This window comes from Cibotium barometz, chromosome 33 (assembly GCF_041138505.1).
Source record: "Cibotium barometz isolate CiBa-2024 chromosome 33, ASM4113850v1, whole genome shotgun sequence".
NCBI lineage: Eukaryota > Viridiplantae > Streptophyta > Polypodiopsida > Cyatheales > Cibotiaceae > Cibotium > Cibotium barometz.
The window spans coordinates 42,604,498-42,617,314 of record NC_141078.1 but is presented as its reverse complement, the minus strand read 5'-3'; the positions used below and the strand labels follow the sequence as shown (position 1 = coordinate 42,617,314).

The following is a 12,817-nucleotide window of genomic DNA, read 5'->3' as shown; positions in this document are numbered from 1 at the left end:
CTGTAGTGGAGAGTCCTAAAGCTACAGTTCATCCACAACATTGGCAGCTTTCCCGTGAGTAGATCCTTCTGTAGTAGCAACTTGAGTGCCCACTGGAAGGTCTGGCTGCAAACGGATTGGATGCTTCAAGCGAGGGAGCCTGTAGGGATTTGAACTCAAGACCTTCCCCTTCCCAGACACAAACCCACTATGCTATGCTAGGCTACACACCCATTGGCTCATTGGCAGCGTTCATCGTGTGCATGTAGATATGGTTTCGCTGTACTAGAGGCCCATTCACAAATACTGGAAAATCTTCTATTATACACGGTCTGGATTGAAGTTAAAAAATGATATCGATTTTATATAGCTGATAGCGCTCTGACACACGTGACAGCACCATCGATCTTGGTTTTACTTTGCGGAAACTTTTGGGTGCAAAGATTGAACAGGACCAAAATAAGATGAAATTGACTATACTGTACAAGATGAAACCTCAAAAAATACAAGACCAAAAAAACAGCTTTTTCATTCCCTTTTTTGAAACTTAGTGCAAGGCATTCCTCTACACATGTCATGCTCATAAAGGTTCGGAAAACGCTGCCTCCGGGCGGCAAGAACTTCTTGCATTACTTTTTTCTGTGCAAAAAAAATATCAGCTCCTTCCAAGATAAAGAAAACTTGGACAAGAATATAAAATCAATGAGAAATTTAAAAAAGAAGTTTAGTTCTTTCTAAGAGATGTTTTGGGACCTTGTAGAGCGCCCATCGGCAGGTCTTTTGGTATTGCTGAAAGATGTATTCAATCTTTTTGTAGTCCTGTGCATTTAAAAGAACACGGTCATGTTAGTTAAAAAGCATTGAGTTTGTTTCACATAGCTTGACTATGCCTCAGCAGGGCCACTTCAAATTATAAAAGGTAGCGAGTGTGTGAGTGCGTGCATGCGCGTAGGTACATGGGTTCAAACTCATGGCCCCTTTTAGGGGCTGAAATGCAAGGGCCTGCCAACACAGGGTAGAGCTTTTAAATCTAAAAAAGAGGAAAAATTTGTACACAAGGGGTACTTTTATTACCCTAAAGTTTACTAAAGGGGAGTCTTTCAAAATCTAAGATTCCTTAGAAAAAGGGTTTTTTTAGTACCTCTTGAACGCATGTGCTTTTATTACCCTAAAGTTTACTAAAGGGGAGTCTTTCAAAATCTAAGATTCCTTAGAAAAAGGGTTTTTTTAGTACCTCTTGAACGCATGTGCTATATGGGCTTTAAATGTAGTGAACCCTTTAAGAATTTTGTATCCTTAGTATACCGAGGGCGTGCAGTTAAACAACTGAAAGAAAAAAATGGCTTACATTAGCAGAAAGACACTCTACAATGTCCCTGTCAACTTGTCTGTTGAAGTCCCACTTGCTAAGAACCAAAACTTCCACGGCAGTGACAGTCAAGATGCTCGCTTTCCTTTGTGAGTGATGTAAAAGACCAATCTGTAACACATATTCAAAGCATGAGATTTAATAAAAGGTGACCAGTAAGAACTGTTAACTTGTAAACTTGTGTACATTGTATAAACCCAACATGCGGGCAGGGAGTCTATGAAAACTCGACTTCATCAGGGTCTACACAAAGCTTCAAGACCCTTCACTGTCATCACATAATATTCATCAGAGTGATGTAGACTTCACAGAGCTACGGCCCTATTCACACCATCAGCAACCAGGAGTAGGTGCAGACTAATGTACACTTCGGTCACATTTTTGTACCAAAGCCACGATTCTGAACTTCTATTACTTCTACAAAAGTGACTGGCAGTCTATGCCATAATGATTATATATGTATTAATGATTTACACAAGAAAGTGTGATCCCTGGGTGAATCACATAGAAAGCTTAAGTATGCCTCTGGCAAATGGTCTTACATTACTTGCGCATGCCATGCCACACGGACAGGTACATGTATGCATGCCTGTGTGTTGCCGTGTTATGGGCACCATGTGTACAGCGTGCATGTGTGCATGCCTGCGTGGGTGTCACATGCATGGGCACGTGTGCATCAGCATGTGCATGCATATAAAAAAGTGTGTCTGTGCGCGCGCGCGGAGTGTGCATGCATGTGGGGGGAGAGTATGCGTTAAGTGTCGGTGCTTGGCGTGACCTGCAGCCCCTGTGACGCGACCTGATGCATCTCTGTCACAGATCTGACATGATTCTGATGCAGATCTGTCACATTTCTGATGCCCATCTGACACGGATCTGACACATCTCTTGCTTGTGACCTGCTCTCTCTCCTTTGCTCTGTTTTTCCTCCGTTCAGCACCCACTCCTCGCTTTTTTCTTCTCTGTACAACCCTCTATGTGTGTGTGTGTGTACTCTTCTCCGGATCAGTTAGTTTCAGACCAGAATGTAAATACCAAGGTTTATCACCATACTCACAAGAATGATGAGCACAAGAACAAGGTTCTCTGTACTGAACTTGGCAAATCTCTTGAGGAAGGTTTTGTTCATGATATGCTGCTTGGTGACTTTGTGCACAGTAAAAGAATTGGCAATTGCCGGAACCTGATTTTCGGTTTGATATCCCTCTCCCTTTGGTGGTCTCACCACTGAAGAAGTTCTTAGAAAATGCTACAGTCGTTTTTTTCGTAGGAAAAATGCCTCTTGCGAATAAGCTGGCACAATGGATAAAATCAGAATTGAAGGGAAATGTAATTCATGGTGTGTATTGGGCTGCCAGAGGATCTTCTGAGGTTCTTTTTAAAGAACCTAAACACAGAGTAGCTTTGCTGGAGAAATCACCCCTCATGTTTGGCACTCAGTTGGTTCATGTATTACCGTGGTCGGTGAATGACTACGAAAGTGTCATTAAGCATATATGCCCGGTGTGGGTCACAGTGAAGCATTTCCTAGAGAATTTCCGTGAACATTTTGCCTATATTGGCTACTTCATTGGGTAAGGTAATTTTTCCTCCTCGACCTACTGAAGATGGAAATCGTTTTATGATTCTCTGGGATACAACTAGGCTTGTTGTTCCCTCAGTCTCTATTTTGAATAAAATGTACTGATAATAGGCAGCTTGGGATTGGCCATCGGAACTATGAGCTTATTTGGGGCACCTTTGCTGGAAATGTAAATAATTTGGGCACATCTCCAATAAATGTCCCGTTGTCATTCACAAACCACTAGCTACGGCCTAGCCTCCAGTGGCGTCAGTTTCGCCTTCTACTTCTACTGCAAATGCCATTCCTATGTAGCCCTCTACTACTATGGTTAAGCAGCAAGAAAAACCAAAAGGTTCATTGCTTAATTAACAAGCCTCCACCAGTAAGACTGTGCCATCTGGCAAGACTAAAGGGGAAAGTACAGGGGATTAGGATGATTTTGTTACCCTGAAAAAGGCTTTCAAGGTGCCCTTGTACAAAACTCATAATTGGACCCAGATCTAGGAAAATGTAGCTCATAATGTGGATTCCTTAGTGACTAATGTTCTCAATCCAAAAGCGAATCCCATTGCCATTTGTCAACTAGGGATAGGAATTGAAGAAATTTCAAATCCTTTGCCACTCATGGGAAGATTGAGATCCATACACTCCTACAAACTGGAAAATTTCACCCCACAAAATACATTGTATAATCATACATTGACCCAATGAATCATTATATTCCAATGCTGGCTCCATTTCATGTCGCAAAAAGAAAACCAACACCCCAGAATTGTTTGCTTTCCCGCATAGAAGATGTCATATCCAACAAAATGGCCAATTTGGCCACCATACTCATGCTGATTATGTTCTTGCAAACAAACTATATCTGGTCTCAACATATGTACATAATCCCATAAACATCTCCATTTATGAGGATTGCAAATACCTTGTACATTATAGGTAACACACTTAATTGGAAGCATCTCATGTACATGACAGAGAAATGAGGGGATTTAACTCTCATCCATATGCACAGATCCCCCCGGATCCTGCAACACATTCCAAATAACATCATGCTTATCAAAGATCTTAGTACCTCCAGTACAAACTTGAACCCAATTATGTGAGACCGCATTGCTTTTGTTTGTGGAGATTTTAACAACTCTCCACAAAGGGAGGATAATACATCATATGTTACATGTTGAGCCTCAGGCTTGGGACAATTTCATCCTACAAGTTGATGCCAGTTATCTACAAATTGGCAACTAAAATGCTTGCAAATCGTATTGAAGGACTACTTTTTCATGGTTTGCATCCACAACAATATGTTGTCCCCAGAAGACAAATTATGGATAATATTGCTAATGAATATTTGGCGATGGAATATGCCAAATATACTTATCAGGACGTCCTTGTTATGGAAGTGGATGTAGCAAAAGCCGGGAAAAAAAGATCCGTATGGTACTGTACGACAGTGTCGTATGACGTATGAGAGCAACTATGCGATTGCCACACATCCACTTTTGATGTATATGGATGTCTTGACTGCACAGGGGCAATTACATGGTCTGTAGTTACCCAATGGTTCGCATTTTGTGGCCTAGGCCTATGTAGATGATTCTTTGTTCATGCCCAAAAATCATCCAAATGATCTCAACTGCATCATGAGAGCTTTGAAATTATTTGGTAAAGCAACTGGACTTTATATCAACTTTTCTAAGTCTAAATTGCTTCCGTTGACTTCTTGTGACTAGCATGCATTGTTATGGCCACGGCAAATTATTTCACCAGACCACCTGGTTAGACATTTGGGATATCCACTGGCATGGTATATGTCTACACAGGATGCCATTCATTGTGTATTGAACAAATTGAAGGCCAAGCTAGCATATTGGTGTGAGAGCAAAAGGATGAAAGGACCAAATGCATGAGAGATCAGAGCAAATCAACACAACATGAAATGAGTGAGTGTATATATGATGAAATCTAGTACAAGAGCTTGGTGTGAGACTCTGAAGGAGCAGAGAGGGCTGCCATCCCAATGTTGAGGTAAAGGAGAAGAGAGGGCCGCTGTCCCGGTGATGATGGATGAAGGCGGAGAGGGGCCGCGATCCTGAGGTAGTAGAAGCTGATGTAAAAAACGCTGAAGAGCTCTACTGTGGCAGAGAGGGCTGCTGTCCCAGCTGCAAAAGAAAACGCTGATGTGGTCGATTGTAGCAGAGAGGGCTGCTGTGAGCTGAGGAAGAAAACTCTGATGAGGTCTACTGTAGCAGAGAGGGCTGCTGTCCTGTGAGCTGAGGAAGAAAACGCTGATATGATGATGCTGCTGCTGATGTAGAGCAGATGCCGGCTGCAGCAGCAGAAGCTCGTCTATGGAGTGGTTGATCTGGGCGCTGCCAACAGGATGCTGTGCTGAAGGTTTTGATGTGAACCAAGCACCTGCAGCAGAGTATATGTCAAGTCGTTTTGTGTTGTCTTGTTTGCAGATTTATGACGCATCTTTTTATATGAAGTTTGGGCTGCTGGTCGGCCAAGCAAAGAAGTCGGCCAGCAGCAAGACGTGAAAAAAGGCAAAATAAAAAACCGTTTTTGGGCTGGAAATAATACCAATTTAGGTATTTTCACACACCCCCTCTCAAACCAAAAAAAGGGGGGGGGGGGGGGGGGCGGGGTGGGCATGAGAGAAGATGAGAAGGATGGTGAAGAGTTTGGTTGTCGCAGGTGTAGATCATGGGCTCTCCATTTGTTGAAGAGTATGTGAGTGTGAGTGGTACTGGATCAATGCATCAATGCAAAAGGGTTTTCACATGCATGAATGCCCATTTTTGGGTTTTCATTCATACATGTGCCCCAAACATAAGAAACAGAATGCTATGCAAAGGGAATGCAAGATGGTAAATGCAATGTAGTGGGTTTCCACATGAGCCGTGCCCTCATGGGGTTTTCACTGACTCATGCGCTCGATACAATAATGATAAAAATGTGAAGGGAGAGGATGGTTCCCCTCTCAATATGCGAAGGGTGATGGTGGAGGACCGATGCCGATCTGTTCGCAAAGACGCTCGAGGATGGGCCGGTTGACGGACTTTGTAAGGATGTCGGCGTAGAAATGTACAGGAGCCTAATGGTACCAATCTCAACCTGTTCCCTGGTAAAACATATGGACACCCACATACTTGGTACAGTTAGAAAAAATAGAATTGCCAGCAAGGGCAATCACACTCTGACTGTCGATGAAGATGGTAGAAGCGGTGTCAATGGTAACACACATCTCCATAAGAAGCTGACGAAGATACATAGTCTCGGTGGTGGCATCATAGAGGACCCGGTATTCGACCTCATCGGAAGAACCTGCAACGGTATCTCGCTTCTTGCTAGACCAAGAGAAGGGGACAGATCCAAGGGAGTACAAATAACCACCATGAGAACGCCAGGAATCGATATCACCGGCCCAATCCGAGTCCATGTAACCATGCAAGGTGATCCCACGATTGTAGTGAAGTCCAAACATATAGGTACCTACTAGATAGCGAACAACCCTCATCGCTGAACTCCAATGTGGCCCCTTAGGAGCATTGAAATACTGACTTAAAATGGATGTGCAATAGGAAATGTCAGGTCGAGAATTTGTGAGCCATATGAGTTTCCCAACCATAGGAAAGTAGGAAGTAATGAGTTGAAGACAATACTTTTGTTGTAACACAAAAATACCATCAGGATCCTGGATGTTGGATAATCTCCATGCCAAGGAAATATGAGAGAAGACCGAGATCAGTTATCTCAAAAGTTTGTCTTAGCTGTGCCATGATATCAACCACTTTGGCTTGATTTGAACTAGAAATGATGAGGTCATCGACATACAGCACCAGGTAGCAAACCATCCGCTGATCTGTGTGGATATAGATATTGGGATCATAGTGAGATGGTTGAAAACCTTGGCTACATAAAACTTTGTCGATGTGATGATACCACACTTGGGGAGCTTGCTTAAGCCCATAAAGAGCTTTATGCAGGCGGAAGACTTTGTCCTCGTACCCATGGAGCGGGAAACCCGGAGGTCGGTCAACATAGACCTCTTCCTCGACAATGCCATTTAGGAAGGCACTCTTGACATGCATCTGATAGACTGGCCATGTGTGGTGTGCGGCTAGATCGAGTAAGAGACGGATTGTCATCATTCGAGCAGTAGGTGCGAAGGTCTCATCGAAGTCAATAACTTCTTTTTGGCGAAAACTTTGCACCACAAACCGGGCTTTGTATTTCTCCAAGGTACCATCGGCTTTAAATTTGATGCAAAAGATCCATTTGGTTCCAATGACCTTCTTACAATGAGGGCGATCCACAAGGGACCACGTGCCATTACGATCAATGCTTTTCGAGTTCTTGTTCCATAGCCTGTTTCTAGGCTGGCTGTTGGATAGCATCTTTCCACGATGTTGGCTCATCATGTGCCACATAGTATGCGGAGAAAACAAAGGCAAATAAGGCACGAGGAGTGAGCTTGGTGGACCGACGAGGACCATCCAAAGGGGTATCATGGGGAAGCATGCTAGAACCACGCATGGTCTGTTGGTACCAACGGGGTAAAGGGTCCCTGGGTGGCTGTTAGGAGGAGGAAGGCTCCTCAAGAGGCGGAGTAATAGTTGATTGATTGGGTTCATGTGGCACAGTTGGAGATTCTTGTTCACATGGTATGGGCAACGGAAGGCGAAGTATATCTCGCTCATCAAAGACAATGTCTTGACGAACGAAGACTTTGTTCGATCTTGGATCAAAAACTTTGTAAGCCTAGAGTAGCCCACAAAAATGAGCAACTCACCTCTTGGCTCAAGCTTGCCTCTCGTGTCATTCGGAGTGTGAGTGTACGCACAACACCCAAAGACACGGAAATGGAAAACAGTCGGTTTTTCACCATAAAATGCCTCAAACAGGGTCCTGTGAGGAACAATAACCGAGGGGCAACGGTTCAGAAGGTACACCGCAGTGTTGACCGATTCTGACCAAAGGCATTCCGAGGGGCAACGGTTTAGAAGGTACACCGCAGTGTTGACCAATTCTGACCAAAGGTGTTCAGGCAGCTCAGCTGCAAAGAGCATGGAGCGTGCCATATCCATCACGGTTCGGTTCTTGCGCTTGACCACTCCATTTTGTGAGGGGGAGTTGGTGGAGGTGAGTTGGCGTTGAATGCCCTATTCTTGCAAGCCCTCAGTAAATTGATGGGAGATAAACTCACCACCATTGTCACTGTGAGCAATCCCAATTGAAACGCCCATTTTATTAGTGACTAACCGAACCCACGTGGAAAAGTATTGGAAGGCATCTAATTTATGCTTCAGGAAATACACCCACATGTACCTCGAATAATCATCAACAATCAGTATGTAGTAGAGAGACCCATTTAAGGAGGGGGTTGGGGATTGCCCACTCAAGTCGAAGTGAATCAACTTGAGGATACCCTGAGCACGATGAGTAGCATGATGTGGGAACGGTGAACGATGCTGCTTACCCATTTGACGTGGCTTGCAGACATCCTTTGTCAATTTAAGGCTGGGTATGCCTTCAACCAACTGGTCTTGAGACAACTCATAGAGTGTGTCACAGGGCAAGTGACCATAGCAAAAGTGCCATAGTCGTTCAATGTCCGACGGAGGTCTGGTCACATAGGCACGAACCTGATGAAACTTAGAACCCTCGAAAGATGGCTCAGATAAAAAAGTTGACATCCCGTATAAGCCATCCTTTTGTGCCTGACCTCGGGCAACAACAAGACCGGTACGAGTTGGGTCAACTGGGATATAGAAAGTAAATTGAGGCCCAAGTTAGGAACAAGATAGACATTGTCCAATGTTGCTTGATTGGGGCTTGTGTTGGTGTCAAATAAAACGGTGCCAATAGATTTGATGGGCATTAGTGTGTTGTTGCCACATCGAACTTCACCCTTAGCAGGTTGCTGAGAGATGAAAATGTCAGCATTGCGTGCCATATGGTGTGTAGCTCCACTGTCAACTACCCAAGTGACCGGATGGCCATAGGAAGTGTTGGGTGGGCTTGGAGGATGGGCACAGAAAGATCATCAGATAACTGGCAAATCTGAACGAGGGCGGATGCTTCCACATGTTGACTGCCTTATCTAGGTCGTTGTTTCCTCTTCTTCCAGAAGAGTGGCCAAAATCAACCTCAAATGTGACTTGAGCGACATTGGCCGAGGGGTCGGGTGTGGTGTAAGAGATGACCAATCAGACATCTCTTTCGGGGTGGCAAAGGAAACTGACTGGGTGGGGGAGCCTTGAGCGACTTGACCAGTGGGTCGCCACGGAGATGATCTAGGTCAATTTGTACCATTGCCTTGTTGCTGGTTCCTTGGTAGGGAACCCAACAGAGTAGGTTCTGGATTATTACCCCCTCTTGACCGCCAATTAGAGGCATTGCTGCCACCTTGGTTGTTTTGGCGATTCGAGTTAGTGGGGTTGTTACCTCTATTTTCCTTGGCTTTAATGCTACACTCATCATCAACATGTCCAGGCATTTGGCAACGAGTGTAGAATCTATTCTGTCAGTAGTAGGGAATGGGTGTTGAGGCAGGGTTTTTGAGATTAGTAGTGTTGCCTTCAGGTTTGCCTTGATTATCTGAGTTGCAGTTTCCCTTAGGCATAGGTTCTAGACTAATGGTCTGTGTGACAAAAGTAAAGAAACTAGGAGGCAACTTGTTTAGTAAAGTGATAACCTGGTCTTCTTGAGGCTTGGTGGAGCCAATGGTGGCGTACTCCGCATTAAGGCGTCGGTATTCAGCAACCTTAACGATCAGGTCATCACTCTCTTTTATAGAGAAAATCTGGATTTGATGTCCGAGATCAATGCAATGCGTGCGATCATGTGCCACATATCTCTCTGCAAGGTGTGCCCATTTGTCAGAGACGTAGGGGAACTGCTTGAGTTGTGAATGAAACTCCGGCGGAAGGCCTTGCATGAGCTCCACTATGGTAGTGGCATTCCTAGTCTCCCAATAGCGGATAACTTCAGGAGGCGCTAGTGAGGGGTGGGGTTTTAGTTCAAGTCCCTTCACCAGGTTCCAAGAACCTTGGGAGGAACCTTGGGAAGTGAAAATTTGTTCCATAAGATTAGCCCAGGTGGTGTAATTAGACCCATTGAAACGAGTCTTTTTTGTGAGAGCATTTCTGGACATAGAGACGTGAAAGGAAGGAGGTGGGGGGGGGTCCAGGATGGCTGGTACCCATATCTGGAGTGTAAAGAGTGAGGAGGAACTCCAGAAAATCCACTAATAGGCACAAATGTACTTGGCAAGGGTACTCCATAAGATGGAATAAAAGGTTGGGCACTCGGCATAGATGGAATACCTAGTTGAGGCACAAATCCTTGAGTGGGCACATAAGCAGGAAAAGAAGTAGTGCCAGGAGGCATAGTGCTAATACCTCGGAATGCTGGGTGGCACCACAGTGCCAGGAGGCATAGTGCTGATAGATAACTGTGTTGGGTAAAACCCATACGCAGGACCCAATTGGGGTGCAGCCGGTAATGGTTGCATGCCAACAGTAGCAGGAAGAGACATGGGTTGGGTGGGAGGTGCAATATTCCAAAACACATTAGGAGCAGAAACAAAAGGTGAACCAAAAGAGAAAACAATGTTACCTCCTTGAACACCAGTAATCTGGGAGCGAATTGTGCTCCTAGACCCTCCTCTATTTGGGTTCAAATAATTCTAGGGATCGAGGGTAGTTGATGGTCCCATGTGTTGAACCTGTGCTACAGAAGAAGACACCCAGGTAGAATTAGGAACATAAGTACTCAAAGGCACATACGAACTTGACGTGCTCATCGGCAGGGTTGATGACAATGGATCTCCGAACGACCGAGGAGGTACCTGTCCTTCCTAAGAAAAAGTCCCATACTAAAGCCCAGGCTGTCGGCTAGACTATGCAGCAGGGCTCTCTAGATGAGGCTAGATACCTGAGTCCAGTACTGGCACACTGGCTGTAGGCATGTATCCTCCTTTGGAAGTGAAGTTTGATAAGCTCGGATAAGAAAGATGAGATGCCAAGGGTGTAGACGGTAAATAGGTGTAAATGGGCTGGTCGTCTCCCAATGAAAGACCTCGAACGGGGCTCTCCAGTGAATAAGAAATCCCATCCTCCGTGTGATCTATATCTGAATAAGGAGAATCAACATCTGGTAAGAAAGCCTGGTCCTCCGGAATCGTGGGTAGACAATGTCATGGCCCTGTGAAATTGGTACAGCATAAGTGTGGGCATGGTGGTCAGTGAGCAAGATAAACATTTAATTGTTCATACTTGGGTGCCCGGACAAAAAGTTAACTTGTGGACATCCCCAAGTGTGAAGGCGGACCAAGGGATTAAAGTTTTTAAAGTTTATAACCTTGGGTGGCCCCTAGGAAAGTTTTAATAAACTTTATGGGCCTTAGGATTTTTATGGGGAGAGGGGGCTACTCTACTTTTAGAGTACAAGCCTCCCTCTCTCTCTCTCTCTCCAGGTGGTCTACAGCAGCATCTACATGCACTCGATGATTTCTGCACACAGAGGGGTCTTACTGTGAACCTTGGGAAAACCAAGGTTATGGTCTTTCATACATCCAGACAGGGCAGGAGTCAGCTGACATTCACTCTCGCAGCATGCCAGGTGGAGGTGGTGACATCATACGTGTACCTAGGGGTTACCTTCTCTGCAGCAGCCACACGCTTCACCATGGGTTCAGCAGCCAGAGCTAGATTGACACGGGGATATGCAGCATTGGCTATGCTAGAGAGACAGTGTCACCAGGCGCATTTTCAGGAGCCCCGGACGAAGGGGTGGCTATTTGACACATTAGTCACACCGGCATTGATGTATGGAGCAGCGGTATGGGCGCCAGGCCTTGCTACCCATTGGTGGACACAGATAGAGAGACCACAGGCCCTCATGATGGCACGCATGATACGCAGCAAACCGTTAGTACCTCATGACATTATCCGAGCAGAGTTTGCTGCGCCTCCTATGATGGTAGAGGCCATATTTCAGACTATATGCCTGCTAGACAGATTCAGAGAGATGCCACAGGACAGATTGTCATACAGAGCTTTTGAGGCATCTAGACAGCTGGCTGAGGCAGGAGACAGAGGATCATGGTATGCACAGGTCACACATTGGTTCTCACAGCATGGCCTAGACATGGATCATCCACCACCATTCCAGTATGACAGGAATGCACCACATATCCGTCTCTCTCATAGTGAGAGGAACAGAGTATTGAGACAGGATCTATGGCAGCTCTATACACGAGAGACATGGATATCGCCTACACAGCCTCTTCCACCGAAGATGCTATACTACAGAGATCACTTCATGAGTATCACTGATGATGGATTTATAGAGAGGCCTAGATACATGGAGGGCTTTTTACCACACGGCTCCCGAGTGGCTATTGGTCAGCTCAAAGTTTCATCACACCGATTGGAGATTGAGACTGGCAGAGCAGCACGGATCCCCCGAGAGGAGAGGGTATGCAGATTGTGCAGAGAGGAGGTGGAGAGTGAGGAGCATTATGTATGCAGATGCAGAGCATATACAGCCATCAGAGAGAGATATCCCATTTTATTCAGAGAGCCACATTCCCTACACCAGATCTTTGAGGCAGCAGACCAGCGCATACTGGGGAGATACATTCTAGACATACAGCGCCACAGAGAGACATTATTACAGGCTCAGACAGCTCCAGAGGGGGGGCGACAGACACAGATTACTACATTTTTTCAGAGATCCATCCCCCTCCCAGCCCCTACACGGCAGGGAATTACTCTCCAGAGAGCAGAGACACTTAGAGCCCGCAGGAGACAGAGGACACCTGGCTTTCGGACACCACGCCTATACCAGAGAGAGATGACAGAGATCAGAGCTCAGTTTCACAGAGAGGG

General features: G+C 45.4%; 1 protein-coding gene across 2 annotated transcripts in view; it reads right to left on the bottom strand.

Moving 5' to 3' along the window:
* Positions 1-492: 492 nt before the first annotated feature.
* LOC147619586 (uncharacterized) overlaps positions 493-12,817 on the bottom strand; it is an 81,257-nt gene continuing 68,932 nt past the window's right edge. For both annotated transcript variants that reach the window (XM_086773254.1, XM_086773255.1), the window contains 3 exons: positions 1,328-1,459; positions 733-798; positions 493-618 (listed from right to left, as the gene is read on the bottom strand). In XM_086773254.1, coding sequence (XP_086629380.1) covers positions 508-618; positions 733-798; positions 1,328-1,459 — 309 coding nt within the window. In that variant the 3' untranslated portion in view covers positions 493-507. The remainder of the gene's footprint in view (positions 619-732; positions 799-1,327; positions 1,460-12,817) is intronic.